Source organism: Lissotriton vulgaris, chromosome 9, assembly GCF_964263255.1.
Source record: "Lissotriton vulgaris chromosome 9, aLisVul1.2, whole genome shotgun sequence".
In the NCBI taxonomy this organism is placed as follows: Eukaryota; Metazoa; Chordata; class Amphibia; order Caudata; family Salamandridae; genus Lissotriton; species Lissotriton vulgaris.
Window position 1 is genome coordinate 1,062,471,093 of NC_141697.1, and position 21,138 is coordinate 1,062,492,230.

At 42.2% G+C, this 21,138-nt stretch overlaps 1 protein-coding gene across 1 annotated transcript in view; it reads left to right on the forward strand.

The window, feature by feature from the left end:
• The window catches only part of TMF1 (TATA element modulatory factor 1), a 311,640-nt gene that overhangs the window by 77,745 nt on the left and 212,757 nt on the right, over positions 1 to 21,138 (forward strand). Inside the window, exon 6 of the mRNA XM_086939038.1 lies at positions 3,849 to 3,991. Coding sequence (XP_086795164.1) covers positions 3,849 to 3,991 — 143 coding nt within the window. The remainder of the gene's footprint in view (positions 1 to 3,848; positions 3,992 to 21,138) is intronic.

Consider the following 21,138-nt stretch of genomic DNA (forward strand, 5'->3'; position numbering starts at 1 on the left):
CCTTGCCACCAATGTACTTACCGGGGGAGGGTAAACGCCCATTATTCCGCAACTTTTTTTCCGCATACCATCACTCCGCATACTTTCATTACGAAAGTACCATGACTCCGCAATGCCATTATAACGTATGGCATTACATTTTATATGCTTTTACAACGCATACATTTACAACGAAATTCGTTGTAAATGCATGAATGGTAAAAGCATGTTTAAAAAAAATGTTTGGATAAGGTAAGTATGGGTATTTGGGTAAATGTTTTGGGGTACTGAGGTATATGTTTTGTGGTGTTTGAGTGTTTTAAGGGTTCAGATATAGTTTTGGGTTATGGGGTATAGGGGTAGTTTTAGGGTTTAGGGATAGGTATGGGTTTTGGGGTACAGGGGTATTTTTAGGGTTCAGGGCTAGGTTTGGGTTTTGGGGTATAGGGGTATTTTTAGGGTTCAGTGGTTGGTTTGGGTTTTGGGGTACAGGGGTATTGTAAGGGTTCAGGGCTAGGTTTCGGGGTACAGGGGTATTTTTAGGGGTCAGGGCTAGGTTTTGGGGTACAGGGTTATTTTTATGGTTCAGGGCTAGGTTTGGGTTTTGGGGTACAGGGGTATTTTTAGGGTTCAGGGGTAGGTTTGGGTTTTGGGGTACAGGGGTATTTTAATGGTTCAGGGCTAGGTTTGGGGGTACAGGGGTATTTTAGGGTTCAGGGCTAGGTTTAGGTTTTGGGGTACAAGGATATTTTTAGGGTTCAGGGCTAGGTTTGGATTTTGGGGTACAGGGGTAATTTTAGTGTTCAGGGATAGGTTTTGAGGTACAGGGGTATTTTTAGGGTTTCGGGATAGGTTTGTGTTTTGGGGTACAGGGTATATTTATAGGGTTAAGATGGGTTAGTGTTTAAGGGTGTTGGGGTATTTTAAGGAGTGAGGGTGGGTTATGATTATGGGGTGCAGGGGTATTTAAAGGAATAGTAGGGTGGCCACCCGGAGCTGGAATGTACAGAACCTGGGAAGAAAAAAACAATGAAATATTGGGCACAACGCTCAATTTTTTTTCCGTAATCCCGCGCCCTGCACACGATATGAGACATGGCATAAAGGGTGGAACGTACCACACGCCCCCAGCGTTTGTCACGCCCCCCAGCACACGCCCATAGCACAACGCAGACACGCTCACAAGGGACTACTTTGCTGGCATGGTTCTTTTACCTTTTAAATATATATGGTGGGTGTCTGCATAGCCTATGTCCTGCTGCAACTGCCCTTTCCAACGCGGTATTGGGTGTTGTGATTGGTGCTGGGGTTCCTGAGATTACCCGCCTCAAAGGTTTGGGCTCTCTCTTTATTATATTAGTATAGATGGATGGATTGCACAGGTGAAAGTGAGAGGCAGAGGCTCTGGGTGAAGAGAAATAGTGAGCTTTCCCTCTACCGTAATTCACTGTGTCACTGGAGCCCGCGAATGAGGGAAGGGGGAATTGTTTGTAGCTCCTCTGTCTAGCTTGGGTCTGCCAAATGAAGTAAAGTACTTTGAGTGAAGAGAGAATCTGGGCAGCAGAGACCTCTGCTTCCTTTCACTGCTCCTGCTAACCAGGTTTGGCTCTTACTACTGTGGCCAGGCGTGCGTTATAGCCTATAGTTCTAACCTGGGTTCCTTAAAGAAGAAGGATTATGTAGTACGTGTTCGGGGAAGGCTAGTGCGACCCTTTTATCTATCATATATTATGAACACGCAATGTCGTTTCTATCTCACAAGGTTTCGCCTTGGCACTTTACACTTCCTTTTCGCTTTTCCAAAGCAGGGGGGTTGGTGGGAGAAGTTACCTTGTTGCCCCTGTAATAATAAGGTTTCGCAAAATACCCTGCACCTTATTCTTTTTTGCACTTTGTATAAGGTCCCAAGAAATACCTTTATTAGACCATTACTATTATCTCTTGGAACGTGCTATTATAAAGAAGGTTATGAATTTCTGTTATCTCTGTCAACTGTAAATATCTGTAATGCAGTATTGAATTTTATTAGATCAGCTCTTGTGATCAGAAACCGATATTGAATGTTTACGAAAAACAGATTTATGTAATTATGTACTGTGGTTATATTATAGAATCATGTAAATATGTATTGTGATTTTATCGTAGTTCAAGTGTTTTTAAATTGATGTATACTTTTATGATTTCCTTGTGGAATCGAAATAAAGTTATTTGAATTGAAAAAAATTGACTGTGGAAGCATTAAAAGAAGACAAAGGCTATATCGCTGTGGTGGTCTTTAAGCATGTCTCCTATACCTTTTTTATGTATTGCTTTTAGCTGCCTGTTCTCAATTACGTAATGTGAACAATACAAATACTTAGTGAGCTTTGGGTAAGCCCATTGCTTACCATTGCTTGCATTTCTTGTCAGTCTCTTTTGCTTGTTTCTTATTCAATGGCCTGTTTCTTCTTCTTATGTTTGTCCCTCTCCGGGAACATAGTTTTGTTTTAATTTAAATTTTTTTATTAAACTTTTTATTGAGGTATATAAACCCTATACAATGGTTGCAGAAATCAGTAAGGTAAATCAGGTTAACACTTACAGTAGAATACCACAGTACATGAAAGAATTGTACGCCCTCATCAGCCACAGCATGGTAAATACCAACAAAAGGTAGGAAGAGATAAGAAAAAAGAAATGGACTTCTACTCCGTGTGAACAATAATATACACAATTTGGGTGTCCTGTATAATGATGATCATATTCTGTAGTAATACCACTGCAGCCATGTAACAAAGGACCCAATGAAGAATGGACATTTACAGCTAGATTCATCAAAGAGCCGTTTTGCGAGTCCTTAACCCCTTCCATGCTCATGACGAGCTCAGCTCGTCATGAGGCACAGTTGAGCTGTGCTGATGACGAGCTGAGCTCGTCATGACACCAGCAAAATGGCAATTTTCCAGCACGGGGGAAAAATAACCACAGCAGCGATGTGGTTAATAGCGATTATTAAGGAATCGCTATTAAGGACTTGCAAAACGGGATTCATGTAGGAATCGCTAAATAAGTTGCGATTCCTACACATTCCTTATTTGCAATTAGCAAATTGCTAATCGCAAATAAGGAATAACTCCCCATTTATTCTTATGGGCCTAAAGGCCCATAGGGATGAATGGGGAGTATTCCTTATTTGCGATTAGCAATTTGCTAATCGCAAATAAGATAGCGATTTCAAGGGTGCCAGGGGTGTCCAAAATGCAAATTTACACAGGTGTTGCGCACACATGTCCAAAGGATGTGTGTGTGTAACATGCAACAGAGAAATATACACTAAAGTGCATTTTTCTATTTTTTCGCCATTTACCACGAAGTCAGACTTTGTGGTAAATAGTGGCCAAATATTGCGAATTCGCAATTTAAAATTGGTTAATGAATTGCATTTAAGGAATCTCTAATAGAGATTCCTTAAATGCAATTCCTCGCAAATATGCGATTTCGCAAATAGCGATTTTTGCATTTGGGATGATGAATGAATCCCAAATGCAAAAATTGCGCTCGCAAAGGGCCAGATTCTCAGAATCTGGCCCTTTGCGAGCGCAATTTCCTTTCATTAATCTAGCTGCTAGTGAATAATACAGCGCGCTGGCCATAGAACAGCTTTCGTCATGTTGATATTGGTGGAAACTTTGTATTGGGCTGTAGTTCCCTACACTTTAGGTTTTACATTCGAAGGAAACTGTTATATTTATGTCGTATATTTGAAGTTCTTACACAATGATGTAGTTTATTGTGAGAGGTTTAATTTGAGCTTTGTATTTAGGAGGGACCATTTCACATTTATTACTTTGTCCCTTTTAAGTGAACCATGTGTCTTTTAACCTTTACAGGGGAAAAACTGTCAAAGCAGCAGCTTCACAATTCCAACATCATTAAGAAATTAAGAGTGAAGGAAAAAGAGAATGAAAATACCATCACAAAGCAGGCCAAAAAAATTAAGGAGCTAGAAGAGGAATTGCAACATTTCAAGCAGGTTGGTCGAGACTTGACATCTATAAAAAAAATAGCTATTCAGATTAATTTTGCCTATTGCATTAGTGTTGCATGCTTTTATGTTAAAACTTCACAACTGCTTTACTGAAACTGTTCATGTAAGTAGCTGATTTGTATTTTTCCCAAGAACTGCTAATGGTGAAATATAGTTGTTTACCAGTATAGTTGTATGCACACACAGTGAAGTGCTGGTAAGAGCACCAGATTTTCTCTTGTCATCTAACAGCTACACAGAAGTCAGTTTACTTAATGTTCAAAACACCCTTAACATCCCTCATCCCAGTTTGATGTCCTTTTTTCGGAATTACTTCCTATTTTGAGCAGTGATCATGTATTTAGAACTTGCCCCCACTACCATTTAACCTTCTCACTGACATTAATGCTCAATACAGTACCAGCAGGATTGCACAACACCAGACAGATTTAACTGAACTCTCATGCAAGCATTCTTCAAAGCCTGTATGCACATCAACAATTTAGTTAGGTATAACCCCACTACAATACACAGCATAGGCATTCAGTGATGTCATCAATTATGTTATTCATTATGTCATGAGTGATGTATGTTGTGAGGTTAGAAGCAGTGCATGGCAGGGGCACAAGGGATCGATAGCTCGCTGAAGTATAAATAGCGAATTTTCGTATTCTTTATTGGGGGGGGGAGTTAAAACATTACATCACCACAGTCATTGTCACCTAACTATAACTTCCCTTTAATTTGTTCAATTTATTGATAGGGTGTTGTTTTGTAACTTGAAGTAAGCCTACCATCCCTAACTGTACATAGGAGATTCTTGGCTATGTAAGGAAGCATGAGTATGTGTAAAGAGTGGGCACTCGTTAAAGAGCTGAATAAAGAATGCAGAGAGTCTGGTCTTCCCACCTAAGGGGTTGTAAGGGTCTGGAGGGAGTGGGCTGTAAATAAAATGCACACTAAGTGCAGACTGCATAATCTGGTTTGGTGAGGGACTGGCCTCTCCGTTAAGACCACTGTCCAGGGTGAAGGCTGTACATAGTAGGGCTTCATAAGGGACTTGCAACTCCACATAGACCTCTATACAGAGCGAAGGCTGTGTGTAGTAGTTCTTTTTTTTAATAGAGTTTTATACGGTGCGAACTTGACACAAATCTGATATCACAGCGCTTTACATAGCACCAGTTGCATTACATGAGCACGCATTCAATTTTTTTGTTGGGAATGGGGAGATTAAGTGATTTGCCCAGAATCACAGGATGAGCAGCGTCATTGCCGAGACTCTAACCCAGATCCCCAGATTTTAGGTCGACCACCCTAGCCGTTAGGCCAACTCCTTTCCCCATGGTATGAGCTCTTCATACAGGGTGAAGGCCGTGCATAGTAGGGTTTTATGACTGAGAAGACTATACATGGCAGAGTTTAGTGAGAGACTAGCCTTTTTGCCAAGCCCTCTGTGCAGGGCGAAGGATGTGTATAGTAGCATTTGGTGAGGGACAGGCCTGTCCTCAACGACCTCTCTACAAGGTGAAGGATGTTTGTAGTAGGGGTTGGTAAGGGACTGGCCTCTCCACAAAAACCTCGGCAGGGTGAAGGCTCTGCGTTATGGGGTTTGATGTGGAACTGCCATGTCCTCTGTACAGGGTGTAAGCTGTGCAGACGAAAATTCCACCTATACCAGAGGCAATATCACAATCTATAAGGTGCCATTTAAAAAAAGCAGGCCTAGTGGCTTTGTCAAAAGATTACTACCAGCACAGCAATCAGATGTGAGGATTCAACTCAATAGAATCCCAAACTATATTCAAATACATTCATTCTTAATAAAAGGCATTGCAGTGTTTATCAATTAACCTTTAAATAAAGCATGTGCATTAACATTAATCAAGTGTCAGAATCTTTTTTTCCCTCACTCCTCTGACCACTTAATGCAGCCATAGGACCAGCCACAAGGTTCCTGCAATCCTCAGCTAAAGAACAAATGTTCCAGCCCCAGGAAAGCTTAAAAACAGCATAAACCTTTCCTGGGGTGACCTCCTGTAGGGCCCAGGAAACATAGGTTATTTTTTTTATAAATTCATTCTGAGGGGCTGCTGACAACCCTGCAGCCCCCCCAAACATACTAACAACATGGTCATGCCCCACCCAGATTGGGGCACCACAGAGTTTAAAAAATGTGCTAATTAGCCTACAGAGGGCATTATTGGGTGCTCCTGCCTGGGAGCATTGAATAATAAATGAGTGGCCCTGACTGCTCGTTTTTTTTTTTTAATGTGACACCCACAAATTTTTAGGGGCCTCAAGAGGAGAGTTCAAGGACCATCACGACCTCCGTGACGTTCTACAGGGGAAACAACCAGCTCAACGCATGCATTACAGCGCATGCGTTTACATCGCGTGCACCTACAACGCACGCGACGGTACATCGCGCGTGTTGTCTACGCACGACATTACGTCGCATGCGCATTTAGAACGCATGCATTCACAGCGCATGCGATGGGGTGAAATGTCGGCCTCCGGGGAACACAGACGACAGGGAGACGACGCGGGAACAACGATAAAACAGGTAAGGAGGTGCTGTTTTGGGGTTGCGTTAGGGCTACTAGGGCTACTTAGGAAATGGGTGCTGTTTTGGGGTGGCGTTGGGGCTACTAGGGCTACTTAGGAAATGGGTGCTGTTTGGGGTGGCGTTAGGGCTACTATGGCTACTTAGGAAATGGGTGCTGTTTTGGGGTGGCGTTAGGGCTACTAGGGCTACTTTGAAAATGGGTGCTGATTTGGGGTGGTGTTAGGGCTACTAGGGCTACCTAGGAAATGGGTGCTGTTCTGGGGTGGCATTAGGGCTACTAGGGCTACTTTGAAAATGGGTGCTGATTTGGGGTGGCGTTAGGGCTACTAGGGCTACCTAGAGAATGGGTGCTGTTTTTGGGGTTGCATTAGGGCTTAGGGCTACTTTCACTATAGGGGCTGTTTTAGGCTTTAGGGTTGAGGTCGGAGTGTAGGCTTGTATTACTGTTTAGGCCTTAGGGCTGCTTTCAGTATAGGGGCTGTTTTAGGCTTTAGGGTTGAGGTCGGAGTGTAGGCTTGTATTACTGTTTAGGGCTTAGGGGTTAGGGAAGGGTTAGGGTACAAGGTTTAAGGTTTAGGGTTTAGGGTCGGGTAAGGGAAATGCGCATAAATTGCTATGTAATACCATGCGGGGTGTCTGTATGCGATGTTACGGTGTTTCACATGCATGCCTATACCAATGCGAGGTAATGGTATGCGATGTGATTAATCACGATGTAAGGGCACATGCGGTGTTATAATTGCGATGTAAGGGCATGCAATGTGAGTGTTTGCGATGCTGGCAACTACATAGTGTGAAGTGCCCCATCCCTGCCAGGGCACCTAGTTGGCTTTTCTTCCGGTGCTAGCTGCGATGCGAGCCTGAAGGCCCAATAGGCTTCTTGCACTCTACAGGAGCCAGCATCTAAATTTGTCTGCTTTCCCCCAGCGGGAGCAGTTTCTTTTTGCAACTGCTGCTAGCGAGAATGGTGCAGTCCTCTGCCCCAGTGTCTACAAAAATGCACATTCAACCAAGCAAGCAGTCTCTCACCATCATGCCATAATTATTTCTTTGCAAACCAACACCAGGTCAGTAGCCACTCCATAATGTTAATGTGCCATTATCAACTTAAGCTTGCCCTGACCATCTCCCCATCTGCATGTGTTTCTGAATGCTCATTTGCAAATACCAAACAGTACTTCGCAAATGCACTGCTTGCATGAGCGCAACCACCACTCCATCAAAGGCACACAGAGTGACTATGGGCCTTTCTTACCACCACGCTTAAACTTGCTGCTGCCTTCGACCTGTGCGCCTCACAATACTACATCACCCACTGTGGCACGGACAGTATGTTCATTAGGTGCAGACATGCAGGGCTGTCACCTAGTGCTTTTCAGGTTGTTGAGCCTCTAATTGCAATTTTGTATTGAACCTTGAACTATACATCCGACAGTAACCTGACATAAAAGTTGATAATGGCTATATGGTAGATGAGTATAAGATTTCCATGCAGTTAAATTAAATGCCAGTGAATTGGCTTATCTCACATAGTAATAGTGAACTACACAAAAACAGCACAAATAGCACCTTCTAAAATCATCATAATTGTACTCCGTTTCAGTTACCTCTAGCACTGCAGTCATGAACCTCAATTGATCACTTTTGGTGTGTGTGTGTGTGTGTGTGTGTGTGTGTGTGTGTGTGTGTGTGTGTGTGTGTGTGTGTGTGTGTGTGTGTGTGTGTGTGTGTGTGTGTGTGTGTGTGTGTGTGTGTGTGTGTGTGTGTGTGTGTGTGTGTGTGTGTGTGTGTGTGTGTGTGTGTGTGTGTGTGTGTGTGTGTGTGTGTGTGTGTGTGTGTGTGTGTGTGTGTGTGTGTGTGTGTGTGTGTGTGTGTGTGTGTGTGTGTGTGTGTGTGTGTGTGTGTGTGTGTGTGTGTGTGTGTGTGTGTGTGTGTGTGTGTGTGTGTGTGTGTGTGTGTGTGTGTGTGTGTGTGTGTGTGTGTGTGTGTGTGTGTGTGTGTGTGTGTGTGTGTGTGTGTGTGTGTGTGTGTGTGTGTGTGTGTGTGTGTGTGTGTGTGTGTGTGTGTGTGTGTGTGTGTGTGTGTGTGTGTGTGTGTGTGTGTGTGTGTGTGTGTGTGTGTGTGTGTGTGTGTGTGTGTGTGTGTGTGTGTGTGTGTGTGTGTGTGTGTGTGTGTGTGTGTGTGTGTGTGTGTGTGTGTGTGTGTGTGTGTGTGTGTGTGTGTGTGTGTGTGTGTGTGTGTGTGTGTGTGTGTCCGTGTGTGTGTGTGTGTGTGTGTTACTATCCTTGTGGGGACTTGAGTATGATAACACACTCGCGCTGTGGGGACCTGAACCCAAGTCCCCACAAGGTAAAGTCTTCTAAATGGTTAGAAATGACTTCAGAAACATATGTGCCAATTTTTACAACTTTTTAAAAAATTGCTTGTGGGGACCTGTGGTTCACTGTGTGTGTTTATTTTTTTGCTCGCTCTGCCCCTGTAGCCAGGCGGTGGTACTGCAGCCTTAAACACACTTAACATATTAAACACACTTGAATCCCATCTAGCAACAGAGGATAGAGATTTTGAAGGAACAAACCCATCCGAAAACATAATACCTGAATGGAATGTCCTTTTTAATTTTATGTAACCTTTTTTTTAAGAAGAAAAATATTAATCATATGAGGTTACGGACTTTGCACTTTTATCTTTTGTAGCTATTTTCTTCGAAAAGCTAAGAAATGCACATTTAATTGAATGCTATTTTTTTACATTTCCAATACATGACCGTATCTCTATTGATGAAATGACGCACCTCATCATCTTATCAGTACTCATTGATGTGGCAACAATACAAATATTTAGGAAAAAGCATATCTATATCAAAGAAAGTGGTATAGTATGGTCATTCTCTTTAATCCTTAACTAGTATTCTCCTTTAATATATATTTTGCCATTGAACTTATCATTTCTTAAAAGTATATGTGCGACGTTAGGATTCATCTAATTATGAGCACCCTATTGAAATAATGACTGCGTTTACAATAGTGTATTTTAAACAGCCCCTGCTTTACAGGTAGTGCATGTGACATAAACATGAAAGTGCAGAAAGATAAAACAATTTTGCACCAAAACATGAACCCAACTTTGAATTTGCTGCGAATGTGTTTTGCTGCAAGGAAAGAAAATCCCTTGTCGCAGTGCATCCGTTGGAGATGTCGGAATTTGCCTTGAGAGAAAACTCTAGACAGAACTTTAGAATGGGCAGCCGCAGACAAGTAAATGCACACTTGTGCATGCCAAAAAAACAGGACTGCAGATCAGGGTGCTGAAAACCCTTGGAGTTGATTAGACTCTCTGAATGGGGGTAGATGCTGGTGCCAACACACCTTCCAACAGAGAGGAGGTTCAGCATGGTACTGACAGCAGCCAAGAAGGGAGTCAGGTGCACAAACAAAATCTGCAGCTGATTCCACCCATGCTATTAAAATGCAAAATGCATCATTTTCGAGTTCAAGAAGATATAGCACAATCCTTATGCAGTGTACTCTTTCGATGCAGTTTGCAGATTATTGGAGTTAGAGCTCAATGATAGAAATCTAGGCCGTCCGAACGGAAACTCTTGGGGTTATTTTCTTGCTTTCCTTAACCGGTTAGGAGGTCGTTTACTGCACATTATAGATGCCTATAGTGTTTCTTACACCTCCTTCGAACAAAAGGCCTTCATCAAGAAATACCATCAGGAAACACTGTAGCTGGTAGGTGAATTATGTGGACTGTTTCTTTCCTAAAGCAAATTGCATATGGCTCCATTCTGCAAACTTTCGGGTTGGTCTGGGTTAAATTTAAATTACACGTACGAATTCGTACAGTTCTGGAAATGTTGCATTCGACAAAAATTCATGATTCCTTCCTATCGCATTGAAATAAAAAGTAAATCTCTGAAACCTGTACCACCAGATAATTACTTCGACTGCGAAGCATAGAAACTGCAAATATTAGACATATATATTGTGAATGGATCCTTTAGTTTTCAATTCGAAAAAATATTTACTGAGCCCAGTCTAGTTTTAACCTCACTCAGAAAATCGAAATCTTAAGCAGAATATTGCATCTTATATTTAAAAAAGAAATGCTACAAATATCTAACGCCAGACCTTCGAATTCGAAACAATCCAATTGCATCTGTGCTAGCTTTCTTTTATCTTTCAGCATCTAATGCCAACGTGTATATTTGAGCGGCATTTGACTATAATGTGAACTTTGCAGTCTGCTTTTGCCCTAGTGCTTATCGGACTTTTCCTAAAACATGTATTATTTCATTTCTTAGATGTGCACACGGTTTGATTTCAAATTAACTGTTTCTTTAGCTTCTTGTTAAAAGAATACCCGTGTTTTCCGCAGTGTCTTCATGCAGAGAAGTAAAGTTAGCCAGGGCGTTGCCAAGGTCAGCCAAAGATGTGCAAATGCACTTTCATGCATAACAAAGGGCCGGTTAATTAGCGGGGCTAAGAACACCTCATGTCAGTGACTGTTGCAGACTGGGGAATGAGCGCAGCTGCAATGGATTACAAACACCTTGTTAAACGAGCAGACAAACATCAGCAAAAATCACTAGGTTTGCTTGGCCTGAAACTTCAGCAGTACTCAGATTGAGATTGAATTTCTGAGACTGTTAGCCTTCTTTTGCGCTTCCGATAATGAAAAAAAAACGTAAAGAAGTGCAATTTTTTAAGAGAAGCCCATGCAGTGGGACATTTATTCCTATCTATTATTGATGAATATTGGAAAGAAAAAAAGAGAATGCTAGGTTCACCTGCACAAATGTAGAAATTTTAGTAGCAACATTTCATATGTTTAATAAATAAAACAAAAACTTTTAAATTTACATTTTGGGCGTCTCCATTTTATTTTTATTTGAACATTTCAAAATCATTCATATCATATTGTATCATATAATGTGGGAGGGTGGACGAATGAAGATAAATTAAGCGGCATAATGCAGCACATTTGTGAAAGTAGATAGACTTCCCTATTTTGTTATGCTTTTCAAACAGGTTAACCCTGTTTGAGCAAATGTTTCATCTCATTAGTACCAGTTTAAACCCCAAATACAGCATATGCAACAGAAAGGAGACTAGAGAACACTTGCAAAGTGCATTCCACTGCTGGGGAAAGTGTGTCATTTCGGATTTCGTCGTTTTTGTCCGTTTGCTGTAGAAACATACTTTTTGTTAAAATCTGCAGGTTATGCAGAACATGATGGATTTTGTGGCAAATGCATAACTCTACTGAAAATGCCATGGTTGCAACATTACATAATTCAAGTGACCCCCCATATAGAGAGGAAAAATAATGTGTCTGACTGGCTTAAGACGTTCTCAGCAGCCAGAGTGAAGTTAGGGCACCGAGGCTGACTATTGTGTGATCACAGCCACCAACTCAGCGTGATCGTATGCTAAAATCAATTTTTTTTATCTACAACTAAAACAGCAGAATATGCTATTTTAAAATGTATTGCACAATGTTGGAAATTGGACCAATCATGTAAAAAGTGTTTCAGAATTCACCTGGAACCCTCATAAGGGAAACAACCATGATGAGCACAGCCTCTTTGTGATATATGAAGAGCTGCCCTTCTAATGAAAATGTAAGGCGTGGGCTGAATTACTAGTTTGAAGGTACAGTTTTTACATTTTCAGTTTAGGTCGATTTTTTTCTTTTTCATGTAATATTTCAACAAAATAAGACAGGGCACTTCATTATTTCTTAGTAAGCGAAGTATGGATCAGATTCACTAAAGTCGATGCAGAGCCAAAGCTGTGTAATAATCAGCAGTACTGCATTGAATGTATTACCAAAAATTGTGCAGTACAATATGTAGAAGGAGTCGGGTGCTGACGTCCTCACACACATTTGCGCTACAAAGTGATTTTAGACAAAGGATAAACTTCATGCAATAGCACAAAGGTGAGGTAGGATTACCTTGAGTGAAAACTTGACCCAGCTCCAATGTGATGAGTCCAGCTTGAAATCTTAAGGCAGGTACTCCCTAGACCAAGCTATACCACGCTGAAGAGCTTTGAAACCATCAACACCAGTCTTTGGTTCCTTTTATTCCGGTCAGGGAGGACTTGATCTGGCAGTTCAGGCTCAATTGTTCCCATTGGAGCAGAGTCATGACTAATTTGCAAATGGCTGGGTCTAAATTGAGGTAGCATGGTTTGCAAAATAATGAGCAAGGATGTGGCCAGAGTAATTTCCAGTGGTTGGGATTAGTTCAAGCTTTCCATCTATAATTTTTTTTGCATACCTCAGTGTGATGTTGTAAATGAAATGAATATACACAGACGTAGGTCCTGTGCCCTCTGAGCCGCTGGAACCAAGTTATACCCAGCTGATGAGCTCTAATAGGGCAAAACCCATCCTGGGTTACTTGTGTTTGATTTCAAGGAGGACATGTTCTGGCCGTCCATGCTAGACTCTTCCCATTGGAACAGGGTCCAGACTGATTTGCAATAGCTGGGTCCAAATGGAGGTGGGATGGTGTGCAAAATAGAAATGGAGCGGGATGGGACATTGAGTATTTACCAGCTGCTGAGATTAATTAGAGCTTTCCATCCTTCATTTTGTTGTATACTTCAGTTTTTCTTGTTGTGAGCAAACAATTTTAGATGGAATCTACCAGATAGAGCATGCTGCCGGGTTGCATAAGACCAAGGCTCTCATTTACAAGAGGCCTGCACCGCCCCACGTCACTTTTAATGATGCTCCAGTGACGCAGGCCTCTGAATTACATCAACAAGGCCAAGGAAAGCTACTCTGCATAGCTTTTCATGGCCTCTTAGATATGGCATTGCCTCACACTGCCCTGGGGAGGCATGCCATGGGTGTTGCTGTAGGTTTTCCCACTCAACGCCCCTGGTTTTTGACACATTCAAAGATTTACAACAAAGCATAAATCTGGGAATGCATCAAAATCCTGCGCCTCCGCAGCGGTGGCATGAGGGTTGTTTTTGTGGGGAAACAACAGTTACAACGCAACTGTTACAACGGACTACTTTTACAACGCAACCACTACAACCCAGGATCCTTTACAACGCATGCCTTTACAACGCATGACATTACATAGCAGATGCTGTTACAATGCATGCCATTACAATGTAAGTATAGGTAAGTTTATCTTTTTTAATAAATTTATTTAATTTGGGTTTTGGGGTAAAGGGGTATTTTAAGGGTTCAGGGCTAGGTTTGGGTTATGGGGTACAGGGGTATTTTTAGGTTTCAGGGCTAGGTTTGGGTAATGGGGTACAGGGGTATTTTTAGGTTTCAGGGCTAGGTTTGGGTAATGGGGTACAGGGGTATTTTTTGGTTTCAGGGCTAGGTTTGGGTTTTGGGGTACAGGGGTATTTTTAGGTTTCAGGGCTAGGTTTGGGTTATGGGGTACAGGGGTATTTTTAGGTTTCAGGGCTAGGTTTGGGTTATGGGGTACAGGGGTATTTTTAGGTTTCAGGGCTAGGTTTGCGTTATGGGGTACAGGGGTATTTTTAGGTTTCAGGGCTAGGTTTGGGTTATGGGGTACAGGGGTATTTTTAGGTTTCAGGGCTAGGTTTGGGTTTTGGGGTACAGGGGTATTTTTAGGGTTCAGGGCTAGGTTTGGATTTTGGGGTACAGGGGTAGCTTTAGTGATTAGGGATAGGTTTGGGGTACAGGGGTACAGGGGTATTTTAAGGGTTCCGTTTTTTAAAAAACTACTTAAAATAAATTAAAATAATTAAATATTTATTACTTAAAGTTTTTTTAAAATAGATATACTTACCTATACTTACGTTGTAATGGCATGCGTTGTAATAGCATCTGCTATGTAATGACATGCGTTGTAAAAGCATTCGTTGTAAAGGATCCTGCGTTGTAAAAATCGCGTTGTAATGGTATGCGATGTAAAAGTATGCGTTTTAACGTCATACATCCGTTTTTGTGACAAAAAGTGCCCCGTCCTCCACAAAAACAACCTGATTTCAACAGAGACACCCTTGCACCATGGTGTAAGGGTGCCTGAGTTGGCACATGGCAGCCATTTGTGTGCCAGCTCTGTGAAAGAGGACAGGAATTCACCATATCTCAAAGATACAGTTCATATCTGCCCTTTCCTTTTGATGCAGGACAATGCAGCAAGAAGCCTTACAGTGCTGCCCTGTGCCAAAACTTTGTCAGCGTACCAAGATCTTACAGTGAGATAAAAACCCACTCATTGGTTGCCATTGATTGGCTTTATTTTCGTTCTCATTTGCCTACTTCTGTTTAGATGGCTTGTCTTATATTATGTTTGTCCCTCTCGTGAGCATAACCTCTTTACTTGTGTCTTTGCACTCCTCACTTTAAGGGAACTCTTTTTCATGATTTCCTTTAGCAGTCCACAAGAGTGCATGTGTTTTCCAGCTGTCTTGTTTGTGCGTCTCGCCTCCTCCCTTTTCTAGTTGCTCTTTCTCACCTGACTGCTGCTCTCCCTCCTCATTGCTATATTTTCTTTTGTTTAAGCACTCCATGAGTGAATGTGTTTACTAGCTGTATCCCTTGAGTGCTTCTCTCCACCCACACATTGTTACTTTCTCTTCTCCGTGTGCTTTTCTCCCATGCTGCCTTCTCTCGTCCGCATGCTTCAATCCATTCACTCTGCACACTCTATGATGTTCTCTATCACCTGTGTACTTCTGTGATGTTCTATGCCTCTTGTGCTTCCCCCTGTTATCGTGCACTGCTTTTTCCCTTTCCCCACTCCTCCATTACCAGGCACCTCCACCACCAAAAGCTGAAGTCCTTTTTTTAATTGGCACTTTTGTACTAAAAATCATACTTTTTGTTATGGAGGTGCATGTCCTGTGAAGAACAAGATGATGTAAAATGTTGAGTAGTGAAGAATTGTATTGCTTGTAGATATATAGGGACACTGCAAACAGATGCTGTACTGACGGGGCTGTAAATATTTACAACTAAGGAGAGAAGTAGGGAATCTGCAGAGAAAGGGAGTCTGACCAGACCTCAACTCCAGGTAGGATTCCTAGAATGAGCAGCATCGCAGCTGGTCCCGCTATAATTCTGGAGACCTCATCTGTATGGTGTATTTGGTGTTTTTCCAAGTTCATAGTTGGGGTTGAAATTGTGGACTGTTAGTTTCTGACGAGGCACTATGACAATGTGGGTGATCACTACATGTGTGGTTATTCACCTACCACTTGTATTTATTTTGTTCCAAGTTTAACACATTTTAATTTGCTAACGGCAAGAGCAAATGTATATCCTGAATGAAGATTTGGAGGAAACATTCCCATATTTAATGATGATGCAGACATAATGGTTTATTCAAAGAGAAAAGTCCCTCCTTTGGAAACAAACATGCTGATGCAAGTTTGTATTACATTTTACAGGTGTAGAATGTTCCAGCGGGCTGAGAATCTCCGCGTGTTTCCCTTGCGCTCATTTCCTTAAACATGGTAAAATTGGCTTACACCCAATTGGCACATTTATTTTACTTGTCAGTCCTTAGTAAAGTAGTACTATATGCACCCAGGGCCTGCAAATTAAATGCTACTAATGGGCCTGCAGCAAAACACACAAGATGATGGATGGAATGTTGCACAATGGCAAAACATTTACCCCCAGTCACAGATCTGGGTTTAATCCATCGTTATTTTGCTCACCAAGCACACCCCAGTTCAGACATGGCCATATGCAAATCAGTCTTGGCCCTGTGCCTCATGGGAACAGTCCAGCCTGAACTGCCAAGCCATGTCTTCCCTGGACAGGAATCAAGCATCCTTGGATGGTTGCCGGCTATCAGCCGTCTTCAGCCAGGATAGCTTGACTCCAGTGGCGTAGTGAGCATTAATGGGCCTGCAGCATTTGTCATGCCACCCGCTTAGGTAGCCCCTTAAAACATGTGCCAGTCTTGCCATTGCAGCCTGCAAACTATTTTGAAGAGCCAGTTCGACCTAAAAAACCCATACCAACCCTAAACCCTAGAAATTCCCTTGTCACCCAAAAACCCATACGCACCCTAAAACCTAAAAAAAGCCCATATCACCTAAAAACCCATACCTACCATAAAACCTAAAAATTCCCTTGCCACGCATAAACACATGCCCACCCTAAATCCTAAATATTCACTTACCACCGTAAACCATAAAATTGCCCTTGCCCCACAAAAACCCACACCCACCCAAGATCATAAACCCCATAAACACCGTAAATCCTACAAAATTCCTTACCACCAAAAATCCCACACCACCATAAAAGATTAAAATTCCCTTGCCGCCCATAAAGCCCATACCCACCCTAAACCCTAAAAAATCCCTTAACACTCAAAGACCTACACCCATCCTAAACCCAAAATGTTCAACTGCCACCCAGAAACAAATACCCACTCTAAGCCCTATAAGATTCATTACCACCTAAAAACCCATACCCACCCTAAACCCTAAATGTTCCTTATCACCCAAAAAAACCATACCCAACATGCCCGTCCTAAACCCTAAAAATGCCCTTGCCACCGTACACACCATAAACCCTAAAAAAAATCCCTTATCACCTAAAAACCTATACTCACCCTAAACCCTAAAAAATACCTTACCACCCAAAAACCCATACCCACCCTAAACCCTAGAAATTCCCATGCCACCCATAAAAAACCCATACACACCCTAAAAACTAAAAAAGCCCATATCACTTAAAAATCCATACCTACCATAAAAACTAAAAAATCCCTTACCACCGAAAAACCCATACCCACCCTAATCCCTTAAAATTCCCCTGCCACCCAAAAACCATGCCTACCCTAAAAATGCCTGTGCTGCCCAAAAACCCATACCCATCATTAACCCTAAAAGAGCCCTTATCATCTAAAAACCTATATTCACCCTAAACACTAAAAAATACATTGCCACCAAAACCCATACCCACCCTAAACCCTAGTCATTCTCTTGCCACCCAAAAACCCACACCCGGAACCATAACAATTCTCTTGCCACCCAAAAAACAATACAAACCGTAAAACCTACCAAATTCCTTGCCACCAAAAATCCCACACAAAATACCCCTGCCACAAAAACCCATACCTATCCTAAACCCTAAAAAATCACTTAACACTCAAAAACCTACACCCATCCTAAACCCTAAAAATTCAATAGCCATCAAAATCCCATATCCACCCTAAACCGTAAAATATCCCTTACCATTCAAAAACCTATAATCACCCTAAACCCTAGAAATTCCCTTGCCACTCAAAAACCCATACCCACCCTAAAAAAATCTTGCCACCCAAAAACCCACACAAACACTAAACCCTACAAGATTAATTACAACTCAAAAACTCATACCCATCCTAAACCCTAAAGGTCCCCTTGCCACCCAAAACCTATGTCCACCCTAATCCCTAAAAAATCTCTAATCACCCATATACCCATAAACACCCTAACCCCTAAAAAATCCCTTACAACCGATAAAAACCATACACACCCAAATTCCTTTGAGTTTCCTTGCCACCCAAAAAACCCATACCCAGCCTAAACCCTAAAAAATCCATTTCCACTCAAAAACCCATACCCACCCGAAACCCTTGAAATTCTCTTCTACCAAAAAAACCATACAAATGCTAAAACCTAAAAAATCCCTTTCCACCCAAAAACCCAAACAAATTCTAAACCCTAATAAAAGCATTATTGCCCAAAAACCCATACCCAAGCTAAACCCTAATATAGCTATATTTGACTACTAAACAGGCAGTTACAATTGCAGTTATCTTACAGTTAAAAGGGGCTTACTTTGAATGGGGTAGCAGGTGCAGTGTCACCTGGGCCAAAAGCTCTAGGGACCCCACTAAACACCAAATATTCCTATATTTAACTACTAAATAAGCAGTCACAAGTGCAGTTACCTTGCATGCACTTGGGTCATGAATTCAATGGTGCAGCGACACCGGGCCCAAAGCTCTAGGAACCCCTCTAAACACTAAATATTGCAAAATTCTACTATGAATCAGGCAGTCACAAGTGCAGTTACTTTACAGGCAATTGGGTCATGATTTGAATGGTGCGGCAGGTGCAGTGGCACCAGAGCCATAAGTTGGCATAACTCCTCTAAACACCAAATATTGCTATATTTTATTACTAAACAGGCAGTCAAAAATGTAATTATATTGCAGGCATTAGGGGCATGATTTTAATGGTGCAGCAGGTGCAGTTGTACCGGGCCCAAAAGTTGTCAGAACTCCTCTAAACACATAGGGGCTTATTACGATGTCGGATGGACTTCACTCCGCCTGCCATCGTCCCGGGGATTGGGATCGGTTGCCTATAAGGCGGCTGTCCCGCAAATGCCATATGATGCGACCGCCACCACAGCAACCGCAAATGGCATGTTTGCATTTCCCTGCACATTTCCCTTCGTCATGTGGCAGGCACCATGCGGTGCCTGCCACATGACATCACTATGGAAAGGCTGACGGGATGCAGCATCCTAATCTGGCTGATGGTGCCTGCTATGCACTGCCTCTTTTCTGTGGAAGCAGTGCGTTCCAACAGGCAATCGTAACGATTGCTGCTGTCGGACCCGTAGCGGATCCAACAGGCAATCGTAACGATTGCTGCTGTCGGACCCGTAGCGGATGGACTTTCCGTCCGCAATGCACACCGCCCACCATCACAATGTGGCGGGCGGAAATTGGCCTTACAATGCTGCTAAATCAGCCCCATGGTACTGCTATTACATCAGTTCATTCAACTATTTCCCTCTCATTTCATTTTGCAAAATGTTGCTATTACTTACCCACACTATACCACTAGTAACAGCATACTATATTACCTTTTTGTACAAAAACAAGTCATAACATTTTAACAAACTTTCTTTAACTTATATTGTACAACTACTCAGCCAGCTATAACTCACAAAAAAGCTTATTAACCTGTTTACCGCGGCAGCAATTTCGCCGCGGTGCGGGCGTTCTATTGCATGGGCAGGGCCACGCCGGCCAACGGACGTGCGCAGCACTACAGAGGTAGTATTTGCGATGGCCGTTGGCCGACGGGCGCACTTAAGGGGTTAATCTCATAGGAGAAACCTAATGCATTTCCCAATGCTTGTTTGTTTTGTTTTCAGCACTCTATGGGAGAACATGTTTTCTTTCACTCCACCTCTGTATTGTGTTCTACCTCCCTTTCAAATTCTTGCCCTCATCTGTTCTGTGTTTTTGTCATCCCTCGTCTTTCTGTTGCTTCTCCATAACTTCTCTTGCCACTGGTTAGTGTTAATCACTGCTGAGAGCAGTGTTGACCTCCTACGCCTGCACTCTGCTCCTCTGTTTGTCTCCTGTCCCTCCTCATCCTGTTGTAGGAGGTCTTGGCAGCTGTGATTTCCTACCAGGTCACTCCCTTCTAAGTGTGCCATCAAGCACTTTAAAAAAAATGACTGCTCAATGTTGCAAATCTGCCAACCTGGAATAGAAAATTAAAAAATAGAATGCTGCTGCATGCATTGTGACACAAAACATGTACACATATACATCATCACGTTGGGGCTGCCATAGCGTCATGATGCATAAGTGCACATAAGTGGTGATGTGGCGCACTTTCTTTTTGTTGATAGTGATGAACAGCAGAAGAAGGGGTGTATTGCTTTGTTTCTACTTTTTTTCTGGCGCTTGTGGGCCTGTAGTTGTACAGAAAAAGGAAACATACTAGTTACAGATGCATTTGTGCGCCAATCTAAAATCAATTAAAAATTTCAAACTCATACAAAGTAGTTTACATTGTGTGAATTTAAAAAACAACCTACAGTTACTGCATGAGTTGAAATAGATTTGTTTTTAAACAATTATTTAAAAACTTGATATGAAAGATGTTCCTTTCATTCGGGATATGTAATTAATTTTGGAATGTGAATTTAATTATATTCATAAACGTGTCTATCTGATGATAGTCAATTTTTGCATTGGTTTTCCAAACTAGGCGATTTTGGTACTGAAATGCCCATTTCCACTTTCTGGGAATGAAAGTTCCCGCTCTGTCTTGGCTAACTCTGCAACCTGAAACATGCAGGCAGTTGTATCCTGTTTGCAGCCCTTCCAAAGTACCTGTTGATATGCAAGTTGAGAGCCTCGCAGTGCCCTCCGGTTGTCATGACTATGGCCGAGGAGAGGTGTGAAGGCCTCTACCCCAAGATCAGCATAACAAAGGGCCGAGAGCTTGACTTCCCCAGCAGTGCGCCTTCCCGGGAAACACCTGCAGCAGGCAGCAGGCTGTGGTTGTGAGGGGAAGGGGATACAGGGGCTGGTGGTGTTTTGTGTCACACGAAGCTGTCTGCACACGAGTTTAGCATACTTGCTTTTACCTAAACGTCATAGCCTTGAATTAAGTACGGCATAGATGTTTACAGAATGCTTTTCACTGAAAACGAACTTTTTCAGAACTGCACCTCTCAAATGTGCAAGGAAATGAAGGCAAGGGTATCTATGTATAAAACAACACGAGATGCTTGTATTCTGTTTAGTTGCAAAACACATTTCAAAAAGGTTAGTGCTCCTTCTCCATATGCAAAAAAACTTTGATGCTGCAGT